Below are 22,818 nucleotides of genomic sequence, written 5' to 3'. Positions count from 1 at the left end.
CCAAGGGTCCCTGTAGCGTCACGTTAGGGCCCTTGAGGAACCCCGAGGGTCCCTGTAGCGTCACGTTAGGGCCTTAAGGAACCCCGAGGGTCCCTGTAGCGTCACGTTAGGGCCTTGAGAAACCCCGAGGGTCCCTATAGCGTCACGTTAGGGCCCTTGAGGAACCCCACGGGTCCTGTAGCGTCACGTTAGGGCCCTTGAGGAACCCCGCGGGACGTCTGGGACCTGAAAAATCTTTCATATATGTAAAAGTACTAAGGTGTGGGAGTGGCTGTGGGAAGCGGCGGCGCCCCTGCAGGAGAGGCCGTGTAGGGACGTCCGCCTCGCCGTCGGACACCGCCAGGCGAGGCGGGACCTCGGATCTGGGTCGACCCACAGGGGAGCCCTACAGGAAATTTTACCCGCATTTAGGGGGGCCGCGCCCCCCCGCCGTGGTCGGCGGGGGGCCACAAAGCCGAGTCTATCTGCCAAGTTATTCCTGGAAAATATTGTGAGATTGTTCAGCCTGTGGGTGCGTCTGGCAGCGGCGGCGGCGGTGGCGGTGGCTGGCGGCGGCGGCTGGCGGCGGCGGCTGGCGGCGGCGGCTGGCGGCGGCTTAGAGCCCAGATATTGTTATTTTGAACGTGAGAGGTGACGGCACTCACACACCTGTGGAAGGGGGATGGGGGGAGAGGGCCCGCTCGTAAATCAAGTGACCTCGCCGCCCCTCCTGAGTGGTCCGCTGAGTGATGACCCATGACCAATCACCGACCATTTTTCTCGTGACGTCACCGGATGAAGATGTCGTCTGCCCCGTTGCCTGTTTCTTCGTGGTTGTCGGCGACGGCGTCGGCCATCCATCTTGCCCCGCATGCACTCCTCTCCGCATGGAACAATATCTTTATGGAAACGGTCACACTAGAGCGTTCAAGAGTGAAATTCAGCGTGTGATGAGTGTGTGTGTGTGTGTGTGTGTGTGTGTGTGTGTGTGTGTGTGTGTGTGTGTGTGTGTGTGTGTGTGTGTGGGGTGTGGGTGTGTGTGTGTGTGTGTGTGTGTGTGTGTGTGTGTGTGTGTGTGTGTGTGTGTGTGTGTGTGTGTGTGTGTGTGTGTGTGTGTGTGTGTGTGTGTGTGTGTGTGTGTGTGTGTGTGTGTGTGTGTGTGTGTGTGTGTTTGTGTGTGTGTGGCGTCACTCTTAACACATGCAGCCCGCGCGCGGGGTGGCGGAGTGGCCCTTGACGCCCGCACGAGAGCAGGAAATATTCACTGATTTATTGGCAACAGTGATCACTATGGCAGCTGGTGCAGCTTCTCACTACCTTCTGACAGCTGGTGCAGCTTCTCACCACCTTCTGGCAGCTGGAGCAGCGTCTCACCACCTTCTGGCAGCTGGTGCGGCTTCTCACTACCTTCTGGCAGCTGGTGCAACTTCTCACCACCTTCTGGCAGCTGGTGCGGCTTCTCACTACCTTCTGGCAGCTGGTGCAGCTTCTCACCACCTTCTGGCAGCTGGTGCAGCTTCTCACCACCTTCCGGCAGCTGGTGCAGCTTCTCACCACCTTCTGGCAGCTGGTGCAGCTTCTCACCATCACCTGGCAGCTGGTGCAGCTTCTCACTACCTTCTGGCAGCTGGTGCAGCTTCTCACCACCTTCTGACAGCTGGTTCAGCTTCTCACCACCTTCCGGCAGCTGGTGCGGCTTCTCACCACCTTCTGGCAGCTGGTGCAGCTTCTCACCACCTTCTGGCAGCTGGTGCTGCTTCTCACCACCTTCTGGCAGCTGGTGCAGCTTCTCGCCACCTTCTGACAGCTGGTGCAGCTTCTCACCACCTTCTGGCAGCTGGTGCAGCTTCTCACCACCTTCTGGCAGCTGGTGCAGCTTCTCACCACCTTCTGGCAGCTGGTGCAGCTTCTCGCCACCTTCTGACAGCTGGTGCAGCTTCTCACTACCTTCTAGCAGCTGGTGCAGCTTCTCGCCACCTTCTGGCAGCTGGTGCAGCTTCTCACTACCTTCTAGCAGCTGGTGCAGCTTCTCGCCACCTTCTGACAGCTGGTGCTGCTTCTCACTACCTTCTGGCAGCTGGTGCAGCTTCTCACCACCTTCTGGCAGCTGGTGCAGCTTCTCACTACCTTCTGGCAGCTGGTGCAGCTTCTCACCACCTTCTGGCAGCTGGTGCAGCTTCTCGCCACCTTCTGACAGCTGGTGCTGCTTCTCACTACCTTCTGGCAGCTGGTGCAGCTTCTCACCACCTTCTGGCAGCTGGTGCAGCGTCTCACTACCTTCTGGCAGCTGGTGCAGCTTCTCACCACCTTCTGGCAGCTGGTGCTGCTTCTCACTACCTTCTGGCAGCTAGTGCAGCTTCTCGCCACCTTCTGACAGCTGGTGCAGCTTCTCACCACCTTCTGGCAGCTGGTGCAGCTTCTCACCACCACCTGGCAGCTGGTGATTGGGAATCAAGGAATCCCCATGGTGAGGAAGAAACGTGGGGAGCAAAATTAGTGGAAGTTATAGACAGGAATTTCCTAATCATGTGAATGGGAAGGAGGGAATACAAGGGGAAGAGGAGGGAATACACCGAGACTGTTAGACCATTTTATCACCCAGAATGAGCAAGACATTACGGATATGGAACATGAAATACCACTAGAAGCCAGTGACCATTGTGTCATGGTCTTTGACTACATGACCGAGCTTAAAATTGTCACCATGGGACAAGAGGTCTGGGGAATTAGAGTTGACTATAGGAAAGGGAATTACAGAAGAACTAAGAGGAAAAAAAGTGCACGATATGATGGACTTAGTCATATGGAAATGCAAGGCCGAGGAGAGTTTTATACCAACAGTAAAGGAAATATGTAAGAGGGAATATAATGCCCCATGGTTTAATAGACAGTGTCAGGAAGCCAAAATGAGAAAGCAGGAGGGAGTGGAGGAAGTACAGAGGACAAAGGACAGAGGACAATAAGATAATATGCAACAGAGCTAGGAATGAATACATTAATATAAGGAGAGTATCGGAAGGAAATTATGAAAACGATATTGCAATAAAAGCGAAAAAGCAACCAAAATTACTACATAGTCATATAAGAGGGAAAATGTCCGTGTGACAAGACCAAGTGACAAGACTAAGGAAAACAGAAGGGGCATATATAGAAAATGACAAGGAAATCTGCGAGGTACTGAACGCCAGTTTCCATGGAGTGTTCACAACCGAACCTGAGCAGCTCCCATTGTTAGATAAGGAGATGACCCAAGATGAGAGACTAACAGATATAGAGGTGACAGCAGAGGAGGTAATGAAACAGTTGACAACACTGGATGCAACTAAAGCAGTTAGACCAGACAAAGTATCACCGTGAATACTAAAAGAGGCAGCGCAGGCCCTCAGCGTGCCTCTGGCAAGGATCTATAATGAGTTACTTACGAAGGGAGAGTTGCCCAAGTGCTGGAAGAAGGCAAATGTGATACCAATTTACTACAGACCAGACGTATAACTGACAAGTGCTTGAAGGAATAATCAGGTTAAGACTGGTTACACACCTAGAGAACTTTAGGTATGTAAACAAACACCAACATGGGTTCAGAGAAGGAAAATCATGCCTAACAAACCTTCTGGAATTCAATGATAAAGTAACAAGAATAAGGCAGGACAGGGAAGGATGGGCAGACTGCATATTTCTGGACTGTCAAAAAGCCTTTGAATTCAGTACCGCACATGGAGACTGCTATTCAAACTTGAGAGGTAGGCGGGAGTAAACGGAATGGCCCTAGTATGGGTGAAGAACCACCTGACAGGAAGGAGCCAGAGAGTATAACAGTCAGGGGGCGAGATGTTAGACCGGCGAACAGTAACGAATGGAGTACCTCAAGGATCGGTGTTGGGACCAGTTCTATTTCCAATATACGTGAACGACATGTTTACAGGAGTCGAGTCCTATATGTCGATGTTTGCAGATGATGCGAAAGTAATGAGATGAGTTGTGAGAGATGAGGATTGTAGGATCCTGCAAGAGGACTTGAACAAGCTGCAGAAATGGTCAGGGAAATGGCTACTGGAGTTCAACACGAGTAAGTGTAAAATTATGAAAATGGGACTAGGTGACAGGAGACCAAAGGGTCAGAACACAATGAAGGGAAACTATCGTCCTGTGACGATTCGAGAAAGAGACCTGGGAGTGGACGTAACACCAAATCTAACTCCTGAGGCACATCTAAATTGGATAACGACAGCAGCGTACTCTATGCTAGCAAAAGCTAGAACGTAATTTAGAAACCTAAATAAGGAGGCATTCAGAGAGCTTTACACTGCCTACGTGAGACCAGTCTCAGAGTATGCAGCCCCGTCATGGAGCCCCCCAACTGGAAGAAAACATTAAGAAACTGGAAAAGGTTCAGAAATTTGCGACGAGACTCGTCCCAGCATTGTGAGGGATGGGATATGAAGAGCGCCTGAAGGAACTGAACCTGACGACGTTAGAAAAAAGGAGGGAGCGGGAAAATATGATAGCAGCATACAAAATACTTAAGGTGAGTGATAGAGTGGAAGAAACGAAATGTTCACACGGAATATCAACAGAACAAGGGGTCATAGGTGGAGCTGCAAACTCAGACGAGTCATAGAGATGTTATAAAGCTTTCTTTTAGTGTGAGAGTAGTGGGAAATGGAATAAAGTAATGGAGCACATTGTGGAAGCAAACACTATTCATAACTTTAAAACTAGGTATGAAAGAGAAGTAGGACAGGAGTCATTGCTTTAAACAACCGATGGCTAGAAAGGCGGGATCCAAGAGCCAACAATCGATCCTGCAGGCACAACTAGGTGAGTACACACACACAAACACACACACACACACACACACACACACACACACACACACACACACACACACACACACACACACACTCGCACACACACACTCGCACACACACACTGCTGGGTATGGGGGCATCACTTCCATGACGGAGATGACCCCAGCACCCAACAATAGTCCAATTACCAGCCCGCATGATGTCACCCCTCCCTCCCTCCCTCCACTCCCTCCCTCCCTCCACTCCCTCCCTCCCTCCACTCCCTCCCCTCACTCCCTCTCTCCTTCACTCCCTCTCTCCCTCACTCCCTCCACTCCCTCCCCTCCACTCCCTCCCCTCACTCCCTCTCTCCTTCACTCCCTCTCTCCTTCACTCCCTCTCTCCTTCACTCCCTCTCTCCTTCACTCCCTCTCTCCCTCCCCTCCCTCCCTCCCCTCCCCTCCCCTCCCTCCCTCCCTCCCCTCCCTCCCTCCCTCCCTCCCTCCCCTCCCTCACTCCCTCACTATCACTCCCTCCCTCCCTCCCTCACTATCACTCCCTCCCTCACTATCACTCCCTCCCTCCCTCCCTCACTATCACTCCCTCCCTCCCTCCCTCACTATCACTCCCTCCCTCCCTCCCTCCCTCCCTCACTCACTCACTCACTCACTCACTCACTCACTCACTCACTCACTCACTCCCACCCTCACTCCCTTCCTCCCACACTCCCACGTACACTCCCACGTAAACTCACACACTCCCACGTAAACTCACACACTCCCACGTACACTCTCACGTACACTCCGACACTCACTCCCTCCCTCTCTCACTCCCACCCTCCCTAACCCCCCCTCCCCCCCCCCCGCAGGCGCCACAGGACAAGCACCAATCACATTACATGATTTCCTCCTGTTGATAACTGCCGCTCATCCCGATACTCTTCCTCCCCCCTCCCCCCTCTTCCCTCCCCTCCCCTCCCCCTCTTCCCCTCCCCTCTTCCCTCCCCCTCTCCCCTCTCCCTTGCCCCTCCCGTCACCCCTTGCTAGTGACACAACCAAACCATCTGCCCATGTAACACAACCTTACCTATCCTCACCTATCCTCACCTAACCTCACCTAACCTAACCTACCCTCATCTAACTTAACCTCACCTAAAGTTACCTAACCTATCGTATTCTCATCTAATTTAACCCAACCCAACTTAATCTTAACCCTAACCTAAACCCAACCTATCATTCCCTACCCAAACTTAATCTAACCTAACTTACCCCAAACTACCCTACCCTACCCTATCTGACCTTATCTGACCCTATCTGACCCTCCTATCTTCTTGAGGTTATCTTGAGATGATTTCGGGGCTTTAGTGTCCGCGCGGCCCGGTCCTCGACCAGGCCTCCACCCCCAGGAAGCAGCCCGTGACAGCTGACTAACACCCAGGTACCTATCTTACTGCTACGTAACAGGGGCATAGGGTGAAAGAAACTCTGCCCATTGTTTCTCGCCGGCGCCTGGGATCGAACCCAAGACCACAGGATCACAAGTCCAGTGTGCTGTCCGCTCGGCCGACCGGCTCCCTAAGCTAACTTATCAAACATAATGGCAACAAAAGTAAGCTACCTCGCCCTGCCCTAACCTGAGGCTTACCTACCTGACCTTAAGTAGGACTACTGCCAGCACAGTCAACAAGGTCGCCGGGACCCGGCACCCTTAATTAAGGGTGAGCGGGGCCCGGGAAGTGGCAGCCCTTGTTGACTTACCGTGTTGGTCCACAGCCATTGTTGGGGCGCTGTTCTCACGCTCACCCTCCCCCCCCCCTCCCTCCACCCTCCATCCTGGCAGCCCTTCCTCCTCCATTCACCCTGACACTTCTCCCTCCACCCCTGGCACTCCACCCTCCCTCCACCCCTGGCACTCCACCCTCCCTCCACCCCTGGCACTCCTCCCTCCCTCCACCCCTGGCACTCCATCCTCCCTCCACCCCTGGCACTCTACCCTCCCTCCACCCCTGGCACTCCTCCCTCCCTCCACCCCTGGCACTCCCCACTCCCTCCACCCCTGGCACTCCCCCCTCCCTCCTCCTACCCCTGGCACTCCTCCCTCCTTCTACCCCTGGCACTCCCCCCTCCCTCCACCCCTGGCAATCACCACCACTATCACCAACAATCACCACCACCAACAACAATCACCACCACCAACAACAATCACCAGTAACACCAACAACCACCACCACCACCAACAATCACCATCATCACCAACAATCACCAACACCACTAACAATCACCACCATCACCAACAAACACCACCACCAACAACAATCACCAGTAACACCAACAACCACCACCACCACCAACAATCACCATCATCACCAACAATCACCAACACCACTAACAATCACCACCATCACCAACAATCACCAGCAACACCAACAATCACCAGTAACACCAACAACCACCATCATCACCAACACCACCAATCCCCACCACCACCACCAACAATCACCACCACCACCAACAATCACCACCACCACCAACAATCACCACCATCACCAACAATCACCACCACCACCACCAACAATCACCACCACCAACAATCACCACCACCATCACCAACAATCACCACCACCACCAACAATCACCACCACCAACAACAATCACCACCACCACCAACAATCACCACCATCACCAACAATCACCAGCAACACTTGCGAAAACTCTCGACATTACTCAATTCAAATACAATAAGTAGAAAGTAATATTACAGCTGTTTTGTATTCATCTACAATTAATTACACATCCAACTGCAGTAGTCAGTAATTACTCGCGAAGCCTCCCCAGGTAACACACCTGTAGTTTGTGTCACTTGAAGACCATTGGTATCTGAACTAATAAATACCTAAATTGACGGTATTTAGTGGGGCCACTCGACGCCATTACAGCAGGGACCACTCGACGCCATTACAGCAGGGGCCACTCGACGCCATTACAGCAGGGGCCACTCGACGCCATTACAGCAGGGGCCACTCGACGCCATTACAGTAGGGACCACTCGACGCCATTACAGTAGGGGTCACTCGACGCCATTACAGCAGGGGTCACTCGACGCCATTACAGCAGGGGCCACTCGACGCCATTACAGTAGGGGTCACTCGACGCCATTACAGCAGGGGCCACTCGACGCCATTACAGCAGGGGCCACTCGACGCCATTACAGCAGGGGCCACTCGACGCCATTACAGTAGGGACCACTCGACGCCATTACAGCAGGGGCCACTCGACGCCATTACAGCAGGGGCCACTCGACGCCATTACAGTAGGGACCACTCGACGCCATTACAGCAGGGGCCACTCGACGCCATTACAGTAGGGACCACTCGACGCCATTACAGTAGGGACCACTCGACGCCATTACAGCAGGAGCCACTCGACGCCATTACAGCAGGGACCACTCGACGCCATTACAGCAGGGGCCACTCGACGCCATTACAGTAGGGACCACTCGACGCCATTACAGTAGGGGCCACTCGACGCCATTACAGTAGGGGCCACTCGACGCCATTACAGCAGGGTCCACTCGACGCCATTACAGTAGGGACCACTCGACGCCATTACAGTAGGGCCCACTCGACGCCATTACAGCAGGGGCCACTCGACGCCATTACAGTAGGGGTCACTCGACGCCATTACAGCAGGGTCCACTCGACGCCATTACAGCAGGGGCCACTCGACGCCATTACAGTAGGGACCACTCGACGCCATTACAGCAGGGCCCACTCGACGCCATTACATCAGGGTCCACTCGACGCCATTACAGCAGGGTCCACTCGACGCCATTACAGCAGGGTCCACTCGACGCCATTACAGCAGGGTCCACTCGACGTCATTACAGTAGGGACCACTCGACGCCATTACAGCAGGGTCCACTCGACGCCATTACATCAGGGTCCACTCGACGCCATTACAGCAGGGACCACTCGACGCCATTACAGCAGGGGCCACTCGACGCCATTACAGCAGGGTCCACTCGACGCCATTACAGCAGGGTCCACTCGACGCCATTACAGCAGGGTCCACTCGACGCCATTACATCAGGGTCCACTCGACGCCATTACAGCAGGGTCCACTCGACGCCATTACATCAGGGTCCACTCGACGCCATTACAGCAGGGGCCACTCGACGCCATTACAGCAGGGGCCACTCGACGCCATTACAGCAGGGGCCACTCGACGCCATTACAGCAGGGACCACTCGACGCCATTACAGCAGGGGCCACTCGACGCCATTACAGCAGGGACCACTCGACGCCATTATAGCAGGGACCACTCGACGCCATTACAGCAGGGGCCACTCGACGCCATTACAGCAGGGCCCACTCGACGCCATTACAGCAGGGGCCACTCGACGCCATTACAGTAGGGACCACTCGACGCCATTATAGCAGGGACCACTCGACGCCATTACAGCAGGGGCCACTCGACGCCATTACAGCAGGGACCACTCGACGCCATTACAGCAGGGGCCACTCGACGCCATTACAGCAGGGACCACTCGACGCCATTACAGCAGGGGCCACTCGACGCCATTACAGCAGGGACCACTCGACGCCATTACAGCAGGGGCCACTCGACGCCATTACAGTAGGGACCACTCGACGCCATTATAGCAGGGACCACTCGACGCCATTACAGCAGGGGCCACTCGACGCCATTACAGCAGGGACCACTCGACGCCATTACATCAGGGGCCACTCGACGCCATTACAGCAGGGGCCACTCGACGCCATTACAGCAGGGGCCACTCGACGCCATTACAGCAGGGGCCACTCGACGCCATTACAGCAGGGACCACTCGACGCCATTACAGTAGGGGCCACTCGACGCCATTACATCAGGGGCCACTCGACGCCATTACAGTAGGGCCCACTCGACGCCATTACAGTAGGGCCCACTCGACGCCATTACAGTAGGGACCACTCGACGCCATTACAGCAGGGGCCACTCGACGCCATTACAGCAGGGACCACTCGACGCCATTACAGCAGGGGCCACTCGACGCCATTACAGCAGGGGCCACTCGACGCCATTACAGCAGGGACCACTCGACGCCATTACAGTAGGGCCCACTCGACGCCATTACAGTAGGGACCACTCGACGCCATTACAGCAGGGGCCACTCGACGCCATTACAGCAGGGACCACTCGACGCCATTACAGTAGGGCCCACTCGACGCCATTACAGTAGGGCCCACTCGACGCCATTACAGTAGGGACCACTCGACGCCATTACAGTAGGGACCACTCGACGCCATTACAGTAGGGACCACTCGACGCCATTACAGTAGGGACCACTCGACGCCATTACAGTAGGGACCACTCGACGCCATTACAGTAGGGACCACTCGACGCCATTACAGTAGGGCCCACTCGACGCCATTACAGTAGGGCCCACTCGACGCCATTACAGCAGGGGCCACTCGACGCCATTACAGCAGGGGCCACTCGACGCCATTACAGCAGGGGCCACTCGACGCCATTACAGCAGGGACCACTCGACGCCATTACAGCAGGGACCACTCGACGCCATTACAGTAGGGACCACTCGACGCCATTACAGTAGGGCCCACTCGACGCCATTACAGTAGGGACCACTCGACGCCATTACAGCAGGGGCCACTCGACGCCATTACAGCAGGGCCCACTCGACGCCATTACAGCAGGGCCCACTCGACGCCATTACAGTAGGGACCACTCGACGCCATTACAGTAGGGACCACTCGACGCCATTACAGTAGGGCCCACTCGACGCCATTACAGTAGGGCCCACTCGACGCCATTACAGTAGGGACCACTCGACGCCATTACAGTAGGGCCCACTCGACGCCATTACAGTAGGGACCACTCGACGCCATTACAGCAGGGGCCACTCGACGCCATTACAGTAGGGCCCACTCGACGCCATTACAGTAGGGACCACTCGACGCCATTACAGCCACTCAGGTAATCTACACCAGTGCCACAGTCACTAAGTCGTCTAATCAGATAAGAATGCTATAATTCATACTAACAATATACACTAACCGTTTAATTATAATTTAGCGACATTAACAATGTTAACGGCTTAATTACGGTATAACTGAACCTAATAATTAGAAACCATTTGTGTGGAAACAATTTTACTGTTGATATTAAATTAAACATTCAGTCCAAGTTATATATAAGGAATAAATACAATTAAAATACAGGACGTTACAAATTAATTTAAAATTAAATTAATTAATCACTGGTAGATTTCCCACAACCAACAACAATCACCACCACACTACAACAATCACCACAACCAGCAACAATCACCACCACACTACAACAATCACAACAACCAGCAACAATCACCACCACACTACAACAATCACCACCACACTACAACAATCACCACCACACTACAACAATCACCACCAACAACAACAATCCCCACCAACAACAACAATCACCACCACCAACAACAATCACCACCACCAACAACAATCACCACCACCAACAACAATCACAACCACCAACAACAATCACCACCACCAACAATCACCACCACCAATGACAATCACCACCAACGACAATCACCACCAACGACAATCACCACCACCAGCGACAATCACCACCACCAGCAACAATCACCACCACACTACAACAATCACCACCACCAACAACAATCACCACCACCAACGACAATCACCACCAACAACAATCACCACCACCAGCGACAATCACCACCACCAGCAACAATCACCACCACACTACAACAATCACCACCAAGAACAACAATCACCACCACCAACAACAATCACCACCACCAACGACAATCACCACCACCAACGACAATCACCACCACCAGCGACAATCACCACCACCAGCAACAATCACCACCACCAGCAACAATCACCACCACCAGCAACAATCACCACCACCAGCAACAATCACCACCACCAGCAACAATCACCACCACCAGCAACAATCACCACCACCAACGACAATCACCACCACCAGCAACAATCACCACCACCAGCAACAATCACCACCACTAGCAACAATCACCACCACCAGCAACAATCACCTCCTCCAGCAACAATCACCACCACCAGCAACAATCACCTCCTCCAGCAACAATCACCACCAGCAACAATCACCACCACCAGCAACAATCACCACCACCAGCAACAATCACCTCCTCCAGCAACAATCACCTCCAGCAACTATCAGCACCACCAGCAACAATCACCACCACCCCTACTCACCACCACAAGCAGCAATCACTACAACCAGCAACAATCACCACCACCAGCAACAATCACCACCACCACCAGCAACAATCACCACCACCAGCAACAATCACCACCACCAGCAACAGTCACCACCACCAGCAACAATCACCACCACCAATCATCACCACCAACAACTACAATCACCACCACCAGCCACAATCACCACCGGCAACAGTCACCACCACCAACAACAATCACCACCAACAACAACAACCACCACCACCACCACCAACAACAATCACCACCACCAACAACAATCACCACCACCACCACCACCAACAACACTCACCACCAGCAACAACCACCACCACCACCAACAGCAATCACCACCACCAACAACAATCACCACAACCAGCAACAGTCACCACCACCACCAGCAACAATCACCACCACCAACAACCACCACCACCACCACCAACAACAATCACCACCACCAGCAACAGTCACCACCACCACCACCACCAACAACAATCATCACCAACAACAATCCCACGCCACCAATCTCGACACACCAAGACTGTATTTTCCGACATTCTCTCCAAATTCGGATGATTCATTTTGTTTTTCGTCATTATTGCTGTCGAGTTCCAACAGAATGTGCCAAGTTGGACAGCTGACATTGTTGAGTGTGGGGCGGGCCCCCTCCGAGCGATGCTCTCTCAACACTTCGCTCACTCTCTCACTCACACACACACACACACATGCTCGCTCACACACACACATACGTAGGCACCCCAGAGCCTCGTGGTCGAACTGACAGCGCTCGGAGTTCGTAGCTCTTAGGACTCGAGAGAGTTCACCTAGATTTAAATATGTACCTGGGAGAGTGACAGCTGCTAAGGACTGCATCCTGGGGAAGTGTGTGTGTGTGTGTGTATCAAAGGAATGTATGTAGAAGATATAATAGATGAACAAATTAGTCGGGAGTCAGTCCATATTCAACCGACGGTTCGAAAGGCGGGGTCCAAGAGCTAATATATCGATCCTGCTGGCGGAAATAGTGAACACGCAGTAAATGCTCACACACACACACACACACACACACACACACACACACACACACACACACACACACACACACACACACACACACACACACACACACACACGAGGGCGCCTCATATCCTGACCTGAACGGGTTGCAATGTTTCATTTCCCTCATTCTTCTACTAAATACTTTGTGATATAGTGGAGTCTCCCCTTCCATATAAGACAAGCCCCTCGTCGCCATGCCACGACGGACGGTCACATGGTAAGCTCACGTCCAGGCCGTCACACATCTCGCAGAAGTTAACATATATCGTTCCTGCAGTTGGTAGCGAGACGAAGCAGATGGGAATCGAACCATGGTATCCGGGAAGCGGCTACCCCCAGCAGAACGTGCCGGATCCCTGAAACCAGCGGTGGCCCCGATAAAGAAAACGTATACCCCTCCCCCTGCTGTAATTGCTTCAATCAGGCGGAAACACGGAGGGCGCGTCGGCCCATCTCCACCAACACCGCCCCGTCGCTCTGTTGTGCCGGCCACACTCCCGACACCTACTATATTTTCACACCTCGTCCACCCCCTCTGCCTCCCGCTGCCCCGTCCTCCCGCTGCCCCTCCACCCGCTGCCCCTCCTCCCGCTGCCCCTCCTCCCGCTGCCCGTCCTCCCGCTGCCCCTCCTCCCGCTGCCCCTCCTCCCGCTGCCCGTCCTCCCGCTGCCCCTCCACCCGCTGCCCGTCCTCCGCTGTCCCTCCTCCCGCTGCCCCTCCTCCCGCTGCCCCTCCTCCCGCTGCCCCTCCTCCCGCTGCCCCTCCTCCCGCTGCCCCTCCTCCCGCTGCCCCTCCTCCCGCTGCCCGTCCTCCCGCTGCCCCTCCTTGTTACAGTTTACCTTGAGCTACACTGTGGCGGAGTGGCCCTCCTCATGAGAAAGGAATGGCGTTTCAAGGAGATGGTCATCCCGGGTTGCGAGGGGTTCAGAGACTACATAACAGGCGATGGGAGGACCAAGAGTAGTAGTAGCAGTGATATATAACCCTCCACCCAATGACAGAAGACCCAGGCAGGAGAGTGACAGACACAACAAGGCAGTTAACACTATCATTGACAGGGCAGCCTCTGCTGCCTGTAGAAATAGATCCCATCTGCTCATCATGGGGGACTTCAATCACGGAAGGATAGACTGGGGGAACAGGGAACTACATGGAGGAGAGGATACATGGAGAGCCAGACTAGTGGAGGTGACGGCAAGAAACTTTCCAAGCCAACATGTCAGGAAACCCACAAGGATGAGGGAAAACGATGAACCAGCGAGACTCGACCTGGTCTTCACTCTGAATGACTCTGACATAAGGGAAATTGACTTAAAGGCCCCAGTAGGAATGAGCGATCACAGTGTACTGACGTTTGAGTATCTGGTCGAAGAAGAGCTAAAGTACTCGAGAAAGGGAACTGAAAGCAAAAGGCTAGCATTCCGTGAGCGAAATTATGAGGAGATAAGAAAATTCCTAACGGATGTAACATGGGAATCAGAGCTATGGGGAAAGACGGCCCAAGACATGATGGACTACATCACGCAGAAGTGTAAGGAGGCAGCAGAAAAGTTTATCCCGACCCAAAAGGTAAAAACTGAAATACAGATGAGAAACCCATGGTTTAATCAGAGATGTAGGCTAGCCAAGCAACAAAGTAAAAGGGCATGGAGAAACTATAGAAATAACAGGACACTTGAGAGCAGAGAAGGTTACCAGAGAGCCAGGAATGAATACGTCAAGGTGAGAAGAGAGGCAGAAGGGCAATATGAAAACGACATAGCAAACAAGGCAAAGACCCAACCCAAATTGCTGCACAGCCACATCAGGAGAAAGACAACAGTGAAGGAATAGGTACTGAAACTGAGGATTGGGGCAGAAGGATTCACTACAAATGACAAAGAAGTGTGCGAGGAACTTAAGATGAAATTCCAGGAAGCCTTCATATTAGAGCAAGGAGAAGTTCCAGAGATAACAGAAGGAATAATTAACCAGGCACCACTAGAGGAATTTAAGATTACCAGTGGAGATGTAAGGTAGCTTTTGCTAGAGTTGGATGTGACAAAGGCTATAGGCCTGGATGGAATATCACCAAGGATACTAAAGGAAGGAGCAGAAGCACTGTGACTGCTACTCTCCATCGTATATAACAAATTACTGATGACAGGTGAACTGCCAGAAATTTGGAAGGCGGCAAACGTAGTCCCGATATACAAGAAGGGGGATAGACAGGAGGCACTGAACTACAGGCCAGTGTCCCTAACTTGCATACCATACAAGCTGATGAAGAAAATTGTGCGAAAAAAGCTAGTGGAACATCTGGAGCGAAGGAACTTTGTGTCACAACACCAACATGGTTTCAGGGATGGCAAGTCATGCCTCACAGGATTAATTGAATTCTACGATCAGGCAACAAGAATCAGGCAAGAAAAAGAGGGGTGGGCAAACTGCATATTTTTCGATTGACTCCAGAGACTAGTGCGAAAGCTGGAGATGCAGGCTGGAGTGAAAGGGAAGGTACTCCATTGGATAAGGGAGTACCTAAGTAACAGAAGACAGCGATTCACTGTGAGGGGTGAGGTCTCAGATTGGCGAGACGTCACAAGTGGGCTTCTGCAGGGGTCAGTCTTTGAACCTATACTGTTTCTTATATATGTAAAGATCTTCCAGGTATAGAATCATTCCTCTCATTGTCTGCTGATGATTCAAAAATTATGAGGAGGATTAAGACGGAGGAAGACAGTATGAGACTACAAGATGACCTAGACAGACTGCATGAATGGTCCAACAAATGGCTACTAAAGTTCAACCCGAGTAAATGTAAGGTAATGAAACTAGGCAGTGGAAACAGGAGGCCAGACACAGGGTACAGAATGGGAGATGAAGTCCTTCATGAAACGGACAGAGAGAAGGATCTAGGAGTTGATATCACATCAAACCTGTCTCCTGAAGCCCACATCAAAAGAATAACATCTGCGGCGTATGTGAGGCTGGCTAACATCAGAACTGCCTTCAGGAACCTGTGTAAGGAATCATTCAGAACCTTGTATACCACATATGTGAGACCAATCCTGCAGTATGCGGCCCCAGCATTGAGCCCGTACCTTGTCAAGCACAAGACGAAGCTTGAAAAAGTTCAGAGATATGCCACTAGACTAGTCCCAGAACTAAGAGGCAGGAGTTACGAAGAAAGGCTGGGAGAAATGCACCTCACGACACTAGAAGACCGACGAGTAAGGGGAGACATGATCACTTCCTACAAAATTCTCAGAGGAATTGACAGGGTAAATAGAGAAAACTGTTTAACACGGGTGGTATGCGAACAAGGGGACACAGGTGGAAACTGAGTACCCAAATGAGCCACAGGGACGTTAGAAAGAACTTTTTCAGTGTCAGAGTAGTTAACAGATGGAATGCATTAGGCAGTGATGTGGTGGAGGCTGACTCCATACACAGTTTCACATGTAGATATGATAGAGCCCAGTAGGCTCAGGAACCTGTACACCTGTTGTTTGACAGTTGAGAAGCGGGACCAAAGAGCTCAACCCCCGCAAGCACAATTAGGTGAGTACAGTGTACCACAACACAGTGTACCACACCACAGTGTACCACACCACAGTGTACCACACCACAGTGTACCACACCACAGTGTACCACACCACAGTGTACCACACAAGAAAGGTCTCCACAGAGTGGCATCTTCCCTTCACAAGTCCACCCCGACAGGGAGGGGGGGGGGGCCAGCATCCTGCTTCTCTGGTGTTCAGAACTTCGCAAATTTTTGCAATAAACTCGCGAAGTCACATTCTCGCTATTTTTCGCAATGTCTTTCCACAGACTGTGTTCTTCTTCCACAGCTCGCAAGGTCCTTCTCCAGCTCGCAAGGTCCATCCACAGCTTCCAAGATACTTCCCCAGCTGATAAGAACGATCTCCAGCCCTTAAGATCCGTCCTCAACTGGTAAGATCGTTCCCCCATCTTACGAGCCGGAAAAGGATCCTTATCTTGCTCATAAAATCCTTCCTTGCTGGTAACATTGTTCCCCAGCTCAGAAGATCCCTCCTCAGTTTGCAAGATCCTTCCAGAGGTCGCAAGATTCTTCCACATCTCCCAAAACACATCATCAGCTCACAAGTTCTTTCTAAATCTTGCAAGATCCTTCCCCAGTGTTTAAGAGCCTTTGCAGACTCGCAAGAGCCTTCCCAAACCAGACTGGTATCGGAGGTTTTCGGGTTACCCCGAGGTCGTCCGACGCCCGCTATGGATACCAGAATTATTCAACACATTTTTGATTCGTATAATATCATGACAGAGACTTGGTAAGGGTTATCTTGAGGTTATCTTGAGATGATTTCGGGGCTTTTTAGTGTCCCCGCGGCCCGGTCCTCGACCAGGCCTCCACCCCCAGGAAGCAACCCGTGACAGCTGACTAACTCCCAGGTACCTATTTACTGCTAGGTAACAGGGGCATTCAGGGTGAAAAAAAACTTTGCCCATTTGTTTCTGCCTCGTGCGGGAATCGAACCCGCGCCACAGAATTACGAGTCCTGCGCGCTATCCACCAGGCTACGAGGCCCCTAGGCCACCCGGCGTCAGGGTGAATGACGCCGTCCGCCGGCCCTCGGACGGAGCGGGTGTGGGCGTTAGGATTTACGGCCGGTGAATTAGCGGCTCTTATGCTGCCAGTGGAGCCCCGGGGATATCTGGCGCGAGTGGCAAAGGTACTCGAAGCATTATTATTGATCGCTTGGTAGTTCACTGCCCAGGAATTGTTGAACGAGTTATGGGCAGGGTCGCCAAATGTGGAGGGAAAGGTTTTTAAGGGGGGGTTGGGTTGAGGAATATTTAATACTAATTATTTCTTGCCGGTAAATTCCCTCACTACATCAAGTCTAGCCAGGCAATCAATCACCTCCCACTGATAGAGACATCCTCCCCACTGGTATAGACATCTTCCCATGATAGAGACATCCTCCCACTGGTATAGACATCTTCCCATGATAGAGACATCCTCTTACTGGTATAGACATCTTACCATGATAGAGACATCCTCCCCACTGGTATAGACATCTTCCCATGATAGAGACATCCTCCCCACTGGTATAGACATCTTCCCATGATAGAGACATCCTCCCCACTGGTATAGACATCTTCCCATGATAGAGACATCCTCCCCACTGGTATAGACATCTTCCCATGATACAGACATCCTCCCACTGGTATAGACATCTTCCCATGATACAGACATCCTCCCCACTGGTATAGACATCTTCCCATGATAGAGACATCCTCCCACTGGTATAGACATCTTCCCATGATAGAGACATCCTCCCCACTGGTATAGACATCTTCCCATGATAGAGACATCCTCCCCACTGGTATAGACATCTTCCCATGATAGAGACATCCTCCCACTGGTATAGACATCTTCCCATGATAGAGACATCCTCCCCACTGGTATAGACATCTTCCCATGATAGAGACATCCTCCCCACTGGTATAGACATCTTCCCATGATAGAGACATCCTCCCCACTGGTATAGACATCTTCCCATGATAGAGACATCCTCCCACTGGTATAGACATCTTCCCATGATAGAGACATCCTCCCCACTGGTATAGACATCTTCCCATGATAGAGACATCCTCCCCACTGGTATAGACATCTTCCCATGATAGAGACATCCTCCCCACTGGTATAGACATCTTCCCATGAAAGAGACATCCTCCCCACTGGTATAGACATCTTCCCATGATAGAGACATCCTCCCCACTGGTATAGACATCTTCCCATGATAGAGACATCCTCCCCACTGGTATAGACATCTTCCCATGATAGAGACATCCTCCCACTGGTATAGACATCTTCCCATGATAGAGACATCCTCCCCATTGGTATAGACATCTTCCCTTGATAGAGACATCCTCTTACTGGTATAGACATCTTCCCATGATAGAGACATCCTCCCCACTGGTATAGACATCTTCCCATGATAGAGACATCCTCCCCACTGGTATAGACATCTTCCCATGATAGAGACATCCTCCCCACTGGTATAGACATCTTCCCATGATAGAGACATCCTCCCCACTGGTATAGACATCTTCCCATGATAGAGACATCCTCCCACTGGTATAGACATCTTCCCATGATAGAGACATCCTCCCCACTGGTATAGACATCTTCCCATGATAGAGACATCCTCCCCACTGGTATAGACATCTTCCCATGATAGACATCCTCCCCACTGGTATAGACATCTTCCCATGATAGAGACATCCTCCCCACTGGTATAGACATCTTCCCATGATAGAGACATCCTCCCCACTGGTATAGACATCTTCACATGATAGAGACATCCTCCCCACTGGTATAGACATCTTCCCATGATAGAGACATCCTCCCCACTGGTATAGACATCTTCCCATGATAGAGACATCCTCCCCACTGGTATAGACATCTTCCCATGATAGAGACATCCTCCCCACTGGTATAGACATCTTCCCATGATAGAGACATCCTCCCCACTGGTATAGACATCTTCCCATGATAGAGACATCCTCCCCACTGGTATAGACATCTTACCATGATAGAGACATCCTCCCCACTGGTATAGACATCTTCCCATGATAGAGACATCCTCCCCACTGGTATAGACATCTTCCCATGATAGAGACATCCTCCCCACTGGTATAGACATCTTCCCATGATAGAGACATCCTCCCCCACTGGTATAGACATCTTCCCATGATAGAGACATCCTCCCCACTGGTATAGACATCTTCCCATGATAGAGACATCCTCCCCACTGGTATAGACATCTTCCCATGATAGAGACATCCTCCCCACTGGTATAGACATCTTCCCATGATAGAGACATCCTCCCCACTGGTATAGACATCTTCCCATGATAGAGACATCCTCCCCACTGGTATAGACATCTTCCCATGATAGAGACATCCTCCCCACTCGTATAGACATCTTCCCATGATAGAGACATCCTCCCCCACTGGTATAGACATCTTCCCATGATAGAGACATCCTCCCACTGGTATAGACATCTTCCCATGATAGAGACATCCTCCCCACTGGTATAGACATCTTCCCATGATAGAGACATCCTCCCCACTGGTATAGACATCTTCCCATGATAGAGACATCATCCCCACTGGTATAGACATCTTCCCATGATAGAGACATCCTCCCCACTGGTATAGACATCTTCCCATGATAGAGACATCCTCCCCACTGGTATAGACATCTTCCCATGATAGAGACATCCTCCCCACTGGTATAGACATCTTCCCATGATAGAGACATCATCCCCACTGGTATAGACATCTTCCCATGATAGAGACATCCTCCCCACTGGTATAGACATCTTCCCATGATAGAGACATCCTCCCCACTGGTATAGACATCTTCCCATGATAGAGACATCATCCCCACTGGTATAGACATCTTCCCATGATAGAGACATCCTCCCCACTGGTATAGACATCTTCCCATGATAGAGACATCCTCCCCACTGGTATAGACATCTTCCCATGATAGAGACATCCTCCCCACTGGTATAGACATCTTCCCATGATAGAGACATCATCCCCACTGGTATAGACATCTTCCCATGATAGAGACATCCTCCCCACTGGTATAGACATCTTCCCATGATAGAGACATCCTCCCCACTGGTATAGACATCTTCCCATGATAGAGACATCCTCCCCCACTGGTATAGACATCTTCCCATGATAGAGACATCCTCCCCACTGGTATAGACATCATACCATGATAGAGACATCCTCCCACTGGTATAGACATCTTCCCATGATAGAGACATCCTCCCCACTGGTATAGACATCTTCCCATGAAAGAGACATCCTCCCACTGGTATAGACATCTTCCCATGATAGAGACATCCTCCCCACTGGTATAGACATCTTCCCATGATAGAGACATCCTCCCCACTGGTATAGACATCTTCCCATGATAGAGACATCCTCCCCACTGGTATAGACATCTTCCTTCAGGCTTTAGAATACATTTTTCTCCAAAACAGCGTTGTGTGGTCCTCTTACTGGAGTTGTAAGTGCTTCATTAGATATAGGGAGAACGATCTCAGACTTGGAAAACGGCGAATACGAAGCGAGGAGGAAGTCGTGGCCCACTGAACTACCAGTTAATATCAGTAACAGTTAAGACATTAAAAAGACAGATAAGAAACCAATAGGCACCTTTGCAGTTACTTCCATTCTTCCCTTTAACTTACCCAAAATTATACCCATTGTTTCGTGTTCTGTCTTGTGTTGAAAGTTTGTTTTCACCACATCCAAAACTGCTGTAACATATCACCTCACCCAAATGGATAAAATGAAAGCTGTTTAAACTCTGTTTAGTGTTTGCAGGTTATAGTTGTGTGTGTGTAAACTAAAGTCTTTGAAAATGTAATAAGTTATTACGAAACGCGTTCAAGTGTCGCGACAGACTAGAAATAAAAATTAATTTTGGAGAATTGATTTTTCAATTACCATCGACAGTGAAAAGAAACATGAGAGAGAAAATTCGTGTTAGAATTATTAATCTTACTTTTTCGGTAATATTTAATAATATATGTCTACAGGAAAGACTGCTACCAAAATATACTAATATATATATATATATATATATATATATATATATATGTATATATATATATATATATATATATATACATATTCATACAACTAGGTCGTATGGGATTAAACATGTGCTTCAACATTGGCTGACACCTATCTACGTTACAGCACAGAGGAGGGAGGTGGGGCAGCCACCTTCAGGGAGACCCAGAAAACCAACAAGTACAGAGACCTAGAACGTTGTTACAGGTTCGTGCCGATAGGCTCTGAAACTCTGGGCCTCATCCCAAACCCCCATCGTCCCAATCCCCCATCGTCCCAATCCCCCATCGTCCCAATCCCCCATCGTCCCAATCCCCCATCGTCCCAATCCCCCATCGTCCCAATCCCCCATCGTCCCAATCCCCCATCGTCCCAAACCCCCATCGTCCCAAACCACCATCGTCCCAAACCCCCATCGTCCCAAACCCCCATCATCCCAAACCTCCATCGTCCCAAACCCCCATCGTCCCAAACCTCCATCGTCCCAAACCCCCATCGTCCCAATCCCCCATCGTCCCAATCCCCCATCGTCCCAAACCACCATCGTCCCAAACCCCCATCGTCCCAAACCCCCATCATCCCAAACCTCCATCGTCCCAAACCCCCATCGTCCCAAACCTCCATCGTCCCAAACCCCCATCGTCCCAAACCCCCATCGTCCCAAACCCCCATCGTCCCAAACCCCCATCATCCCAATCCCCCATCGTCCCAAACCCCCACCGTCCCAAACCCCCATCATCCCAAACCCCCATCGTCCCAAACCCCCACCGTCCCAAACCCCCATCGTCCGAAACCACCATCGTCCCAAACCACCATCGTCCCAAACCCCCATCGTCCCAAACCCCCATCGTCCCAAACCCCCATCATCCCAAACCCCCATCGTCCCAAACCACCATCGTCCCAAACCCCCATCGTCCCAAACCCCCATCGTCCCAAACCCCCATCATCCCAAACCCCCATCGTCCCAAACCCCCATCGTCCCAAACCCCCATCGTCCCAAACCCCCACCGTCCCAAACCCCCATCGTCCGAAACCACCATCGTCCCAAACCACCATCGTCCCAAACCCCCA

At 51.5% G+C, this 22,818-nt stretch overlaps 1 protein-coding gene across 1 annotated transcript; it reads right to left on the bottom strand.

Annotated features, from left to right (window-relative positions):
• Nucleotides 1-1,267: 1,267 nt before the first annotated feature.
• On the bottom strand, nt 1,268-17,196 carry LOC138359098 (ribosome-binding protein 1-like). The gene is made up of 2 exons (XM_069317804.1): nt 16,929-17,196; nt 1,268-2,316 (listed from the first exon to the last, which is right to left on the bottom strand). The coding sequence occupies exons 1-2, from the start codon at nt 17,194-17,196 to the stop codon at nt 1,268-1,270; spliced, it is 1,317 nt and encodes a 438-aa protein (XP_069173905.1).
• Nucleotides 17,197-22,818: the final 5,622 nt, after the last annotated feature.

This window comes from Procambarus clarkii, chromosome 89 (assembly GCF_040958095.1).
Source record: "Procambarus clarkii isolate CNS0578487 chromosome 89, FALCON_Pclarkii_2.0, whole genome shotgun sequence".
Taxonomy (NCBI): Eukaryota; Metazoa; Arthropoda; class Malacostraca; order Decapoda; family Cambaridae; genus Procambarus; species Procambarus clarkii.
This window is presented reverse-complemented; position numbering and strand designations above follow the sequence as displayed.